This window comes from Cupressus sempervirens, chromosome 1, assembly GCF_028749045.1.
Source record: "Cupressus sempervirens isolate cs-2001-9-10 chromosome 1, ASM2874904v1, whole genome shotgun sequence".
Taxonomy (NCBI): domain Eukaryota; kingdom Viridiplantae; phylum Streptophyta; class Pinopsida; order Cupressales; family Cupressaceae; genus Cupressus; species Cupressus sempervirens.
The window spans coordinates 759,478,865-759,495,073 of NC_143118.1; the positions used below are offsets into that span (position 1 = coordinate 759,478,865).

The following is a 16,209-nucleotide window of genomic DNA, read 5'->3' on the forward strand; positions in this document are numbered from 1 at the left end:
ACATGCCTTGTGCTAGCCATACCCGACTTCTCCATATCATTTGAATTGCAATGTGATGCATTAGGAGACGGAATAGGTGCAGTACTAATGCAAAGGAAGCACCCCATAGCTTTTGAGAGCCGCAAGCTCAATGGAATTGAAAAACATTATTTAATTTATGACAAAGAAATGCTAGCAATAATGCATGCACTGGCAAAATTTCGACAATATTTGGTTTGTGGAAAATTCATAGTCAAAATAGATCACAATAGTCTACGCTTCTTCTTAAACCAGAGAGATTTGAATGATAGACAACAGAAATGGGTGAGTAAAATCCAAGTCTACAATTTTGACATAGAATACATTAAAGGGGTGAACAACAGAGCAGCAGATGCCTTGTCCAGAAGACCCCACATCAACTATATTTCTTATATTTCAGGTTGGGAAGAAGACATAATAGCAGATTACGCAAAGGATCAGTTTGCAACAGAAGTTATGGAAGGGAAGATATCCAATGAAGACTTCAAGGTCTCTAACGACCTCATCCTCTATAAAGGAAGAATCTATGTAACTCCAAAATCTAAAGTTAAAAAATTAATTATGAAGGAATATCATGACAATCCATTAGCAGGATATCCTGGATTCTACAAAACTTATAAATAGATAAGGGAAAAATACTCTTGGAAAGGATTAAAAGGAGATATACAAAAATATATACAGGAATGTGAAACATGTCAGCAAAACAAAATAGAACAATCACATCTAACAGGATTATTACAACCACTACCTATTCCAAATCAAAAATGGGAAAGTATATCTATGGATTTCATAACAGGATTACCTAAGGTTCATGGAAAAGATAGCATCTATGTGGTGGTAGACAGACTCACAAAGTTTGCACACTTCTTTCCAGTCTCTACAGAATACAAGGCCCCTCAAATAGCAAAAGTATTCTTTAAGGAAATTTTTCACCTCCATGGCTTACCCAAGGTTATTGTCAGTGATAGAGACAATAAGTTCCTGAGTAAATTTTGGCAAGAATTGTTTAGACTAGCTGGGACTTGGCTCACCCCTAGCACCAGCTATCACCCTCAAATTGATGGTCAAACAAAGATCGTAAACAAGTGGATAGAAGGGTACCTAAGAAATTATGTTATAGGACAACAAACAACCTAGATCAAGTGGCTACACTTGAGCGAGTACTGCTATAATATAACATATCATATGTCCATAAGGATGAGTCCCTTTAAAGTTTTGTATGGATATGAAGCAGAGACATTTGGAAGCCTAACCATTATGGACAGTAAAGTACTGAGCACACAGAAACTCATTCAAAAAAATATTGATATCATCAAAGAGCTAAAAGATAATTTACATATTGCCCAAAATCAACAAAAAATATATGCAGATAAAAATAGAGTAGAGCGGTCATTCCAGGAAGGGGATCTAGTATACTTGCGACTACAGCCTTAAATAATCATCCATTAAGAAGAACGAAACCGAGAAACTCAAACCTCGTTTTTATGGACCATACAAAGTAATCAAAAGAATTGGGGAAGTAGCATATGAACTAGAGCTACCTAGCTACAGTCAAATTCACAATGTGTTCCATGTATCCAAACTCAAGAAGGTTTTGGGCCAGCAGATCGTACCCTCTGTAGAACTTCCTCCTCTGGATGATGAAGGACAACTTCGGTTGGAAACAGAAATAATTCTGGAATCCTGAGAGAGCATTAAGGAATAGAATGGTGAAAGAAGTCTTAATTAATGGAAAAGATTGCCTATCGAAGATGCTACTTGGGAAAAGGAAGAAGTACTCAAGTAGCTTGAGGACAAGCAAATTTGAGACGGAGGGACTGTGATAAACTGTGAAATTTCCTTATTTAAATTCATCTTTCTTAATTATGAATGAGAAATAAAATACTCTCTTTGGACATATAAGTTAAATATGATAATCAATTGAATAATTGAAATAATGGTAAATGAATGATCATTATAATTAAGATAATGCTAAATGAATGATTATCATAATAATAAATTAAATACTTGAGATAATAATAAATGAATGAGTATCATGATAATACATTAAATAATAATAATAGTAATTAATAAGTGATCATTATAAATAAATAAGATAATAAATAAGTGAACATTATCAATAATAAATTAAATAAATAATAAAAGACTGAACATTATAATTATAATCTAATATTAAGAATCATAAAAAATAATCAATGAAACCATCGTGACTATATTACAAGCAAACGAATCCTTTGATACAACGCGTCGTTTAGAAGGTCTTCCACGACGTATATTAATGGTGTCGAAGAACGAATGGAGGGCAGCAGGAAAACGCAAGGTAAAAGTCAGATAGCATCTAACTCGCAGGCAACATTCGACCATTGCATGGTAACAGAGAAAGGGTTTACCTCCTTTGTCATTGCACTTGACATCCATAGAGGTAACCATTCGTAGGGAAGCATATGCAATAAAAGAAGAGATATATAAAAGTAGAGGAAACAACGTAAAGAAAAGAAAGAGTTCGCAGGCAGTGAAAAAAAACATTGCAAGAGCTAATAAATAGAAGCATAACAAAGTAAGCCCTATTTCCCATTGTCTGGAAGGTAGACTATCCGCGCCGCACAAAGTCTATACAAGTCAACAACATACAGCGTTGCAAGACATCAGGGAAGTTACAAGGCAAAAAGGAGACGGGAGAAATTAGGAAGATCAGCGGACAACGTTTAAAGGATTAGAACAAATATAACATTAGCGCCAACATTGGGAACGAAGTGAAGATCTCAAAAACTCCATAAACATTATAAGGGAAAAGGAAGGCTGAGCACGGGTTATATATACTATTAACAACAGGCTTTGCATCTTGGTAGAACGATATCAAACAAGCATTTCTTTGTATAAGATTGCTACAGGTGTTATCATCAAGAAACAGGTGTTCACTGTTAAGGTACCAAAGCAAGGAATGATGATTTCTTAGAGAGAAATCATGAGTTTGCAGGAAATTGGATAAGCTCATGAATGATCTAAAAAGGAATTCAAAATTCAATGATTAAAATTTGGTTTCTTTAGAGAGAAACTATAGGATTCTTTAGAGTAGTTTCTTTAGAGAGACTACAAGTTTATTTAGAGAGAAACTATAGGAAACAATATATATTGTAAGGTTCAGCATATGCATATGATATAGGTCCTTGGTAAAGGAGGGATCATTAACAAGTGATTAATCAAAACGATCCCTAGAGGCCTTAGTTAGATGTTCCTTTATGACAATTACTTGACAAGGGTAGAGTAATTCGAAAGGAATCTCTTTGAAGGATCAGTAATGGGTTTGTTGGGGTAGTTTAGTAGTTTTTATACTGTAATTTTATGTTTAATTTGAGTTTCATATAAGTTTGTTACTAATGCTTACTATGTGTTTGCAGGATTTGGCAAGGGTTCATTACAACTTTCTCTGCCTTCTGTGCTACTCATGGCATTAGACATCAGTTCACCACCTCATAGCCCTCAGCAAAACAATGTTGTAGAGCGCCAAAACCGTACCATCACAGAAATGGCTAGGGCTATGCTAGAACATAGTAATGTTCGCAGAAAATATTGGGTAGAAGCAGTATCCACAGCTGTCTTCCTTCTTAACCGGTCACCCACCCTTGCAATTAAACATAAGACTTCTGAGGAAACCTGGTCTAGTCGCAAACCTAGGATCAACCATTTGAAAGTTTTTGGCTCTCTAGCATATCTCTGTATTCTTGATGCCAAACGCACTAATTTGAATTCCAAAAGCTAGAAACTCATGCTTACAGGATATAGTCACACACATAAGGCCTATAGACTGATTGATGTAAACATTGATTGATTAGTCTTTAGTCGTGATATTGTGTTTGATGAGGAACTCAGACCATTTCAGCTCTTTGCCTCCCCGTCGCATTTCGAGATTCAGTCTTCAACAATCTCTGACTTGGGTCCTATTTTTTATGAGTCATATGATGCTACTGATACACCACCTTAGCCACTTCCAGATAATATAGCTCCAGCTCCTACTCCTGCTCCTGCTCCACCTATTCCGACAGCATCTGATATTGGCTCCTCTACTCCTCGACCAAAATGGTGGGCTCAAACGATTAGTGATCTTCGTCCTGATGAACTCATTGAGGGTAGAGCCTCTAGAAATAAGAGCATTCAACACAACACAGTTAATGTTGCTCTGATGGCCAACATCCACAGTATCCCTGAGCCCCAGACATATGCAGAGGCCAAAGGAATTCCAGAATGGGAATAGGCAATGGATGTTGAGCTTCAAAGTCTTCAAAAGAACCACACTTGGGTTCTTTCAAATCTCCCTTCTGGGAAGAAACCCATTAGCTGTAAATGGGTCTATAAGGTCAAGTACCATGCAGATGGCACCTTGGACAAATACAAAGCCAGACTTGTTGCTCGAGGATTCACCCAGTGCAAAGGCATTGACTATGAGGATACCTTTGCCCCGACAGCCAAGATGAACACTATTTGCCTTCTTCTTGCCATTGCAACTTAGTATGGTTGGAAAATTCGTCAGATGGATGTGAAGAGTGCTTTTCTCAATGGTGAATTACATGAAGAAGTCTACATGACGTAGCCCCCAGGTTTCAAGGTTGCCGGTTCAGAAGCAAAAGTATGTAGACTCTAGCAGGCCCTCTATGGTCTTAAACAGGCCCCTCGGGCTTGGTACATAAAGATTGATCAGCACTTGGTTGCTCAGGGATTTCAACGTAGCCCGTCAGATAGTAATTTGTATATTAAACACTCTGGTAATGATATTCTTCTCCTTGTTGTCTATGTGGATGATTTGATCATTACTGGGAGTTTAGAACATTTGATTTTAGAAATCAAATAGGATCTATGCAGAAATTTTGATATGACAAATCTCGGATTGTGTCATTATTGTTTAGGTATTGAGGTTTGGCAAATTGACAACAGTATTTTTTTGTCTCAGTCCAAGTATGCCAGAAATTTGCTTGACAGGTTTCAAATGTAGGATTGCAAACTTGCCTCCACTCCTATGGAGACTGGTCTAAAATTGTCTGCATAATCTGATTCTCCTCCTGTAGATGAAACACTCTTCAGGCAACTAGTAGGTAGTCTCATCTACCTTACTACTACTAGATCTGATCTCGGTTTTGTAGTCAGATATATCTCATGGTTCATGATGAATCCCAAGACTGATCATTGGATTGCATCGAAACGTGTGTGGCGCTATGTACATGGTACTTCAGATTATGGTCTTCTTTACACAAGGAGTGCTTCTCCTTAGCTCAGTGGATTCATTGATTCTGATTGGGCCGGCTTAGTTGATGAAAGGAAATCTACTTCTGGCTATGTGTTCAGTATCGGATCTGCAACAATTACCTAGACCTGTAAGAAGCAACAAGCACCGGTACTCTCGTCTACAGAAGCACAATATAGAGGAGCTGTCAAGGCAGCTTGTGAAGTAGTTTGGCTCCATCATATGCTTGCAGATATGCATATTCCTCAAGCAGGTCCGACTTTTTTGTTTTTAGACAATCAGGGAGTACTCAAACTTGCCAAGAACTCAGTGTTTTTGAATGAACCAAGCACATAGAACTTCATTGCCATTACATCTAATAGTTAGTAGAAGATGGATCTATTCAGTTACTCTATGTCCCTATCTCAGAGCAACCAACAAATATTTTCACAAAACTCCTTGATCCTGACAAGTTTGTTAAATTCAGGGGATCTATTGGTGTAGTAAATAGATTGAGCATTAAGGGGGGGTATTAGAATAATTTTTATGTTTCTTTTTAATGCTCTCTATTGTATCTTATTGTATCTATGTAAATATTAAAATGTTTCTAATATTTAGGTGTAGTCTATAATACAGTGTTTCTATTCTATTTGACTCTCCTTTTTTGTATATATAGATCATTTGATCTCTGATTAATATGTCAAGTATTCTGCCATTTACGTTTGTAACAATCACTTTGGCACCCTATTACAGTTTTACCCAGAGCCTCTACATTGGTTGATCATTGAAATGGTGTCAAGGGAACCCCAATCATAGGAGGTTGAATAGGGTGGCATGAATAAGGACAATAGGTATGAGGTTTCTCACTAGTATGCCGCCTTGTGAAGGATGGCAGAAGGTCACATGAGGCCAAGAGGAATGATATATCTTCTTTTGGGCCCAAGGTAGTGTTACTAAAATTTTGCACACTTGTAAAATTTTTGTATAAGAGCAAGTAATCAAAGGTGCACGAATGTTATTCATTATGTACCAAAAGAATATAAATGTCTTTGTATTTTCATTTTTTGAAATACAACTGGTATTTACATAAAATGAATGAATATGAAAATGCTCGAAATGGAAATCTCACACAAGCCATGAGTCTGACTACTACTTCTACACATATTGAAAATAAGAAAAATATAGCATAGGAGAGTAGAGTCAGAGGTAATCAGTCATTGCCTTTCAGCCTTTGACTGGTTATTCGACCTTTGTTGCCGCTCCTGGTCCAGCTCTCGACCTGATAGCTCCGTGATGTTCGTCCTCGTCCTACATGAAAAGCAATGGGTTTAGATCTTGAACGATCTAAGCAATGACTGGTTATTACCAACTTGGTACCCACGCATGCTATATAATTCCTATTCTGAATACGTGTAAAAACAGTAGAATAACTTCTAAATGCTTCAGTGTAAAAAATCAGAAAGTATGATGTTAAAGGGACATATTGTTCTCTGATATGAAACCTTTCATTGTAACCAAGCACAAGCATATTGATCTCAAAAAACAGTACTCTAAATGTTCAGATGCACATCCTGGAGAGATAATCCATGAGTGTCACGAGCCCGTGCTCGAACCTCATGAAAGATAGCTTAGACGTCACATAAAATCAGAATATCTTAACAGTCAGGAGAGCATCATTTCAGCATGCAAAGACAACAAATATTCAAATGAAATGTATAAAAAGAGATCCTTCAACATCTATAACATGGAGGCAATTTTTTTTAAAAAAAAACATAAGCTTTAGCTACTTCTGGATCAGATGTACAATGTGTGGGATGTTATTTTACATACTAGCAGATTAGTATCCGGACTGGGATAACACATGGATCTGTTTTATACTTCCGGAATTTGAACGACAAAGCTTTTCAATTTGTTATATTGCCTGCATAGATTGGTCAATTACAACCTTGAGTACTGTAGGGTATGGAGATATACATGCAGCAAATGCATTAAACTGTGTAATTAAATTTCATGCTCAGTTAAACCTGCTGTTGGAAGCCTCAGTTTTCTACAAATTGCTTAAACAGACACCCAAGTTTTTTCGCAATGCTTTGACATTTCATGATTAACCCAGATCAGTAACAGAGGATGCAAAATAGTAAGGTATCTTGCTCTGTTAAAAGACACCATTGATTAATAGTAAAAAGGAGGAAAATCTGTGTAACAACATCTAGTTTCCAACCAGTAAAAGAATCCTACAAGGTTATGAGAAGTTTTCAAAATTTGTGTTGTATTCCATGGGCGAACAAGGACGAAAGCAAAATGATGAAAGCTTCAATGAACATATTCAGACTTGGCAACTTTTAGCAAGGCAACCACTATCTACAGGGGTATTTTGGTAGCATCTTTACAAAAAGAAAATTAATATACAGTAAAAACTCTCATCAAGTCTGGTATGAATAAGTTGAAGCATGTACCCAGCAGGATCAAGCATGCAAGATCCTTATCATGTCAGCCTTCAAGGATAATACAGTCACAATTTTGAACATGGCACAAGCAAGTGAATATGCTCGGCCTTATAAAATGAACAGCTACAGCAGAAAGAGCAGTCCAGAAAATGAGCAACATTTCTTTTCAAGCTCATGACTTACAGATCAAGTAAGAGGAGCAGATAGAAGAGTTCAAGATTGAACTAAAGATACATCAGAATACCTTGTATATTCATGGCGGCTGTAAGGAATATATAGCCCCAATTTTTATAAGGAATGAGCAGATAATCTCATAACCAAGAAACCCTCAGCAAATGCAACAAGGGTCTCATATCAAGTAAATCTCAGAGTAGCAACAGAGGTGTGCAAGCAAATCACAGAGATGGATCTGTTATTTCAAACCCAGAAAGTCCACCATGGTACCTTGTAAAGTTCATAGTCTCCATTCCAAACTCTCCATTCAAAATGGTGCCATAAATATAAAAGAGAAAGAGCAGAAAGTCTGCTATGAAAATGCAGAGAAAACATGCCCAGATTTCCTCATTTTTTGAAGCCACAAATGTCTGCTATATCAGCAAAAACGTGCACAGCAAGTACCCAAAAAATGCAAAGATTAAATACCTGCTGTTTGAAGCCCAGAAAGTATATGAAGCGACTTCAAAACATCAAAAAAACCCTTGCATGACCTCTCATGGCAGCCGTAGATCAAAGAATAACCTACATTTGAGCCAAGGAGAAGAGGGAAAAATGCCCAGCTATCAAAAACGACCAGCAGATTTGAGAAATAGAGCCATGAAAAGCACAGAGATTATCTTTTCCAAGCCTCCAAACCCTCATTTTCTCCAGCTGGCTAGAGCTCTTGCAAGAGCAAATGAAAAGGAAAAAATGAAATCCCTACTATTCCTTCCCCTTCTTCATTCACGTGAATGAGAAAAGACTTTGCTTTTCAATTTTATAATTTGCCAAGTCCATATACCTAACGTATATAGTGGAGAGACTTATGTTTTGGTCTTTAATTTGTAAATGTTTCCACTTTATGTTATTCAACATTAATATAAAATGATATTCATAAATCATTTTTATTAATGATTGATGCAAGTTAAAAAAAAAAAAATCATCTATTTATTAGTTAATATAAAATAAAAATATTTATTATTTTAAATATGTTTTAATTTCTATTTGATAAATCATTAATATTAATAATAAATATATTACTATCTTAATATTATTAAATTGATTTTATAATCAATTGAATAATATTAATATAGTTCATATTTATTATTAATAAATTTAGTAACAATAAAAACTAAATGTTAATGCTATTAAGTGATTTCATAATAATTTTAATAACATCAATGTAATTAGTATTTATTGTTATTAAGTTATTATGTTTTTTTCAAATAGATATTAAAATATATGGAAAATAAATGTCTATTTTTATTTTATATTTAATTGGTAGATTTTTTTTTAAATAACAGAGTTGGGACAAAATGCAGAAGGTGGATTGACATTCATATTATGCAGATATTTTCAGAGTGGGTGGCCATTATGATGGAAATTGGAAGGCATACTTGTTGAAGCATTGATTTTGAGGATTTTTTGAGATATTTTGAGGGTTAGGACTGCATTTATGAGGGGCAGTTGTGAAGATATTTCAGGCCATGCCTTTTGGGGGATTTTGTACAGCTTTTGGAGTCTTTTCAAAGACTGAATTTTGGCCTTTGGGGCTTAATCCGACCTAGCATTTATGGCTTTCAAAATGCAGTTGGTTGGAAGGGGGATAAGTATGAGTTGAAGGCTCATTTTGTAGAGGTTCTTCTTTTTCTCTGCTTGGCCTGTTTTGTAAGTTTTTCAGACTTCTTGACAGGAGCAGGGATCATTTTGTAACCCATTATTCAGAGATATATACAGATCTGGAACACTTTTGAGCATTGATTTCAGCTTATGCCTTCTCTTTTTTTTTGTATTTGTGTGTCATGTTGATGCCTTCTACAGGATGGTTTCAGTTTTGCAGGTTGAAAGTTGTGTTACAAAGTAGTTTTTTGGATTGTGAGTAATCTATTCTCTTTTTTGAAAACTGTTATTTTAACCCTCTTATTAGCTTTTAGCAAGGATTCTGATTATTGAGTTGTGCAAGGGAGTTTTGTTATTGTTGTTTTGTGGTGTTGCCTATGTGTTAGATCTCAGGGATACTTTTTTGGTGCATCACCCATTAGGTTTTAAATTTCCATTTTCTGTTATCTTTCTCCCCTTTTCCTCCATCAGAAGTTCAGTTCAGTAGTATAAAGTGATATACTAGATAGGAAGCCGGCCTAGAATCTGGAGATTCATTCCATCCATGGTTCACCCACAACCTTGGAATGTTTCCATGTTTCTCCAAAAGGTTAAGTTTTTGCAAACTTAACAGGGTGCATTTTTGGTAGATAACAGGTAGTGTTGATGGGTGTTTTATAAACTTATCAGCACGAAACAAAATATCAAAGTATCTTATCCTCTCTTGAACAAAAATCGAGTGTAAGCTAAGATTGTGAAAGATCATACATTTGTTTCGAAGGTTCCTTTTATTTATGGATAAACACAATGGTTGTTGTGGTATATTGGTAATCTGGGGATCCCTATGTTTGAATTGTTCTTCACCTCTACTGGTTGGAGCTCCATCAATTATTGTAGACTTATGATGCTTCTTTGAATAGACATAACTGAAATGAATTGAAATTAAAGGGGAACATGTTATAAGGATCAAAATCTAGGCAATTATATCAATTGATAGTGCTTCAACAGACAAACTCCCAATAACCAAGCTCTACTTTGCCAAGATTAACTACAACTTCATACGAATTAGTGCCATCTTCTAAGGGTTATGCAAAGAGTTTTCATATCATAATGAACACCATCATAATGAACAATGCACATTTAATGATAGAAGTTAAGCATCCATAAAAAGGGGGCTCATGTGAACTTTACACGACAACTTACAACAATTGAAAAATAATAAAGACTTTATGCAATGAGTTGAAATAAAACATGAGTCGACCACATCTTCAACAAAAACCATTTTTATTTTTCCAAGTCTTAGAACAATGGCTTCCCCTTCACCTACACTACTTATACTGTAAGGAGCAAGATCTAATCAGCTGTCTATCTGCTATGAATCTATCTTATCTATTGAATTACAAATGAAAAGGCAAGGTCTTTATATAGATTTTCAAATTACAATGTGCAATCCGGATTGAAACATAATAGAGGGCCCTGATTTTGCCACCTTAACCCTAATTAGGGTTAGACCAAGAGAGAATTAGTGTCATAAATGAGTGGGTCCACTAGACCAATCAGAATAGGGGTGTCCACTTAGTGGGAGAGTGGCGAAAGATGACCCATAATGGTTGAAAGTTCCCCACTAAGCATTAAATGGATGTCTGCCCAAAGATAGCTTTTCATTTATTCCTCCCTTCAATGTAGAGACTCTAGACATGTCAATTTCGGAAGGTGATTGCAGACAGTTTTTAAGTTAGCAGATTCCCCTGTTTAGCCTCAGATCCTAGTTCTGGTTCTGCTTGGATTCTGCCTGGATTCTGGTGAGATTCCTGTCCAGAATCTGGGTGGAATCTGGAGGGCTCTATGGCAATCCATAGCTATGGGTGCCCAAAAATGGGCCCCACATTTTTTCTATTGGATGTCCTATTTACTAATTCGAGTGCTGTTGTAAAATTCTATTTCCAGCTATTAGGTTGTGACTTATTTGTATCTGATTTAATGACAACAAACATTTCCACTATACTCATTGGTAATTGCTGAAGGCAAATCTTTCTATTTGCTCAAGCTTTAAATAGTTGGTCAAGGTCAGAAACTTAGTCGTATAATTTGATTTTTATTAGCGATTCTCTAAAGAGCACGTGATTTGCCTCTGTGTAATGACATTCAAACATTTCCACTATACTCATTGGTAATTGTTGAAGACAAATATTCCTATTTGCTCAAGCTTTAAGTTGTTGGTTGAGGTCAAAAACTTTGTTCTGCTATCTGAAATTTACTTTTAGTAGTGATTATCTAAGGAGTACTTGATTTGCCTCTGGTGATTATCACTGATTATTTAAGGAGTAGTTGATCGGCAATTACAGATTTATCATTTATCATTTAATGAGTATCATTCTTTTAACTTATTATTATAAGTTTGAAGTTTTAAACAAATGATGAAAGAACAATGACATGTTACATTTATGGATCAATGAATAAACATACACATATATTTGAAAATTTCTATATATACACCAACAGTACCAAAACCTGCCAATTTTATTTTTTGCCGAATCCTGGTATCTGTATCTGACCTCGAATCTGAACCAGAGCTAGGATTGGCTACTTATCTCAGGAACCTGAATTTCCTTGGATGTGTGGAATGGGAATTCTTCCACCTTGCTCTTTCATAGTTGAGATTTTTAGATTTCTATAGGAACTTCAAGATTTTGTTTTCTTCCTTCTATACTTACACTTGAACTTTGATCTTTGAAGTCTTGAACCTTGTGATGAGAGTCATTTCTGACCCATTTTATACCATCTTTTCATTGATTTTATATACCATCATATTCACTTCCATGTTCCATGTTCTATTTCTATTCCATTTCATCCCATTTTACTCTTTTATGTTGCATATGGTTATATATATATAAGTAGTATTAAATATAGTTTGGAGATTAAAAGATGGAAATTATTTATTGATTGTTATTACTAACAAGCATTGTTATTTTATGTTAACTATATTTTCTAACATGTAGATTTAAGGGTGCAGATCTTCCTGTGATAATGCAGAAAACCTTCCTGTCACTTTTGGCCAGGAACTTCTATTTTTGACCAACAACTTAATTTTTCCAGAAATATGATGTCAGATTCCATGGTGGTGTTGGTTATTTTCTGAGTGTGTACCAAAATTAAATTAGCACAAGAACCCACAGGTGGATGTTGCAAGCTATTGCGGAGAAAATCAGCAATCTCAATACTACCAATTTCTGCTCATGGTTATACAAAAACCGTTTGCAATTTGAGGACAACAAATTCAGTTTCATTTTATGACTAAAAAAGACTGAGAAACCTACAGTGGAAATTAAAGTCTATCCCCTATTGTTCTTTATATGTCTTATACAAGAAATGCTCAGTGGTTTATAATTCTCTAGATTGCTATTTTGTTGGCCATGTAGACTCCATTTTGTTCTGCCACAAATGGACTCCTTTCACATCATTATTTCTGCACAAGCTAAATATTTTCTACTACTGCTAATACATTAATAACACGATGGTGTCATGAAAGGGGCAACCTTTAACATGTGGAGGAAAAACAAACAATTAAACTATCTCCTATTTTAGTTGCTTCTGTAACAACATGGTTTGCAACATGTGGCTCACATATGTGATTTGATGTACACCAATTCTTGAGAATTCTGGTCCCGATTCTTGAGAACTCATTTCAATCCACTTGTCTCAGGACTTGATGAACAAAAAATGGTTTCTTGGTCACAATGGGTAGAGGATCGCTTCGGCCTCCCCGTCGTGTCTCCTTATCTAGGCCCTGTTATGATTGTACCTAAATAATAAATTGTATATCTTATATGATCAAGATATATGTTCCTTAACCCTACTAGTAATAATTGATTTTATGAATTGTATCTTCAATAGTTGTCTATGTAGTGTTCCGTTCCAAGTTCCTTTCAAAAAAAAAAACCAAAAGAATGAATTGATTGTACCATGATGACTATGCCCAACAGGAAGGGTTGTACGGCCGTACGGTAGTGCGGTGACAAAAGGGTACAGTGGTGTGAGTTAGTGTACAGATGAAGGCCATACGGTCTATATTGGTGGCCGTATAGTAGTACAGTACGGTGGGTGCTAGGTAGCCGCACAGAGAAGTAAAATTGGTCGTACAATATATTCCTAATGGCCGTATGAGTTATGAAGGGGAGTCTGTATGAATTGTTTTGCTGGCCGTACAGAGATGAGCCGTACAGTGGTGGAACACAGAGCCATACAATGAATTTGCTGAGTGATATGGATGGGTGGGAGGATGGACGTTGTACGGGCAATGAGGGCCGTACGGAAATGCCTGGATACCACATGCTTAGGTGTTGGGAACACCATGATGATTGCTAACTCGTTCATAAATACAAGTAAATCAGACACAATAATGGAACTTGAATACAAATAATTCATTCAAGAAATATTTATGCCGAAAAGATGATGCTCTGATTTGCCAAGGCCGAGCGAAGAATTACTACATAACTGAATAGGGTGAGGGATGAATCTCACCGAAACTGCAAGGCCAAATAGGGAAGATCTTTCACTTCCGAAATGGCGAACAACAGAGAATCCCCAACAGGAATTTGTAGTACATAGAAAAAAATCCAAATTGCATACCTAAAGACAACCTATATGCCGTGCTTAAATACTCGTCGAGAACAACTTTCCGAGGGTGTACAAAGATAGTCGATGGCAACACAACTATGGAAACAAAAATAAAAATAGGTCCGAGATACATTAAATCAATCGGCCCATTACAATAGTTTGATTTATGATTTATTTTATAACGGGAACATTACAGTCCTCTCGTCCCAAATTTTGCTTGTCCTCAAGCAAACGCAATGCTGGGTGCTAGAGAATGTGCTCGCCCTCCCAAGTTGCGTCGTCCAATGGAAAGTGTCTCCAACGCACCAAATATTCCTTCATAGTGCGGTTTCGCAGTCTTCTCACGAACTTCGATGATCTCGGCCGGTTCCAATATGAGCTTGCCCTCTTCATTGAGTGGTGGGAGGTCTGTGGCTATCGTGACATTCTGCCCTACGGCCTTCTTCAAGCATGAAACATGAAAGATGTTATGAATACGACTTCCCTTCGGAAGTTCCAGCTTGTAAGTGCACCAAAAAGAGTGCACTTCTCTAAACCTTTTTATCCAAGATTTTCCATGGATTAGAAAGCTTGAATGTCGGCTTAGGTCTCCTTAGTCATGGAGTGCAAAAGCATACAATAAGCATAAAATGGCTCTCAACTGAGCCTTATAAATCCAGTCCTTGCTAGTAAATCATGAAATGGGAGATTCTTTGAGCAAGAGCAAGAATGCTAGTATCAAAGAACTCTTGATGCATGCAATGCAAGAATGCAACTAAGCTAAAATGGAATGCACAACGCAATTAAGCTACACAAATGAAAGTATTACAGCCATCCTAGTTAAACTATGTGTTCTAAGCTACTTGCAAAAAAGGAACTACACTATGTGCAAAGTAAGCTAATATGCCATGCAAACAAAATGTCATGAATGCAAAGGATGAAGACAAGAAGATGATGCTCTCCACAAGAAACTCTCAAGCACTCCAATGAAAATCTTGTAGCATAACAATACTCAAGAGTGTGGATCCTTTGAGGGGAGAAACCCTCTTCCTTTTAAAGCTGTCCGGATGGTAGAGATCAAGATTGAGAGGGTGGATGATCAACGGTTGAAATAGAAAAGGGAATGGATCCGTGTGCAAACACAAGTCAGCCAATAGAAAATGAGTTGACTTGTCATATAAGACAAAAGTCTCATAAGCTTTTCTTTTAATTTCAAAAATAGAAAAGAACTTTATGTGTGCACTTTAAGTGGGTTAGGAGAATGTGGTCTTTTATTTAATTAAAAGGGGACATGTTCTTTTAATCAAATAATGAATTTAGGATAGCATAGTCAAACTATAGGTTATAATCAAATTAATTGATTATTAGCAATTTGGTCTAGGTAAATGATTAATTAAATTAGCCAAAATGCTGAGAAGGGGGCTAATACTCTAGATGACCATTTTTGGGTGATTACATTTGCCCCTCTTTGACTAATGTGTGATCGATTTGAGAACACGTTATGTCAAAGAAAACAGAAGCCAAGTAGGCTGCAGAAAGAGAGCGAATCCTAAATGTACAGCCTTATAGCGGTAGTATTGAACATTAGGAAAAGAAAGACGATGTCAGAATCCAAGAATGCTAGCACCTAGAAAAGTAGATAGATCAAGAGCAAGTGAAAAGATCAATCATATGCTCCTAAGAAATAGATAGTTGTAGCAAGCGATTGATAGAGTATTTCTACCCCCTCAGGATTGAAATCAAAATGAGGTAAGGGGAATGCATAAATGAGCTAGATATGCATAAATCGAGATATAGCAATGTCCAAGATGACAGATGAATGATTAGAACTAAAGAGTGACTATTAAGAAGTGAGAGAATGCCCCAGCTTGACCAGAGTTGACCATAAAGGATAAAGCATAAAAATTAGGTCAAATCAAGTGGAAAAATGATTTTAGACATGAAAAGGTGAATAGAAGGAGATATGTAGCGTAGAAATGGTGAAGACATGAAGAAATAAGATGCCTCGGCGATGATTCAAAGATTAGGCCTCAGAAGGTCAGCTAACTGCTCAGAAGAAGAGAAAATCTTAAAATATGATTTTGACCATCAAGATGAACAGATTTAGATTTCGATTTCGATCCCAAAAATGGATCCAGG

General features: G+C 36.2%; 2 protein-coding genes across 15 annotated transcripts in view; one reads left to right on the plus strand and one right to left on the minus strand.

Annotated features, from left to right (window-relative positions):
• The window catches only part of LOC149580119 (uncharacterized), a 43,894-nt gene extending 35,256 nt beyond the window's left edge, over positions 1 to 8,638 (minus strand). For 3 of the 6 annotated variants that reach the window (XM_089789424.1, XM_089789452.1, XM_089789405.1), the window contains exons 1-2: positions 7,925 to 8,315; positions 6,455 to 6,541 (exon numbers count right to left, since the gene is read on the minus strand). In XM_089789424.1, the coding sequence (XP_089645550.1) occupies positions 6,455 to 6,541; positions 7,925 to 7,937 (100 nt within the window). In that variant the 5' untranslated portion in view covers positions 7,938 to 8,315. The other 3 variants (XM_089789442.1, XM_089789415.1, XR_016353229.1) reach the window with 2 other exon arrangements.
• Positions 1 to 16,209, plus strand: part of LOC149580118 (1,4-dihydroxy-2-naphthoyl-CoA thioesterase 1-like) — a 216,101-nt gene that overhangs the window by 74,709 nt on the left and 125,183 nt on the right. The gene's annotated exons all lie outside the window — the stretch shown is intronic.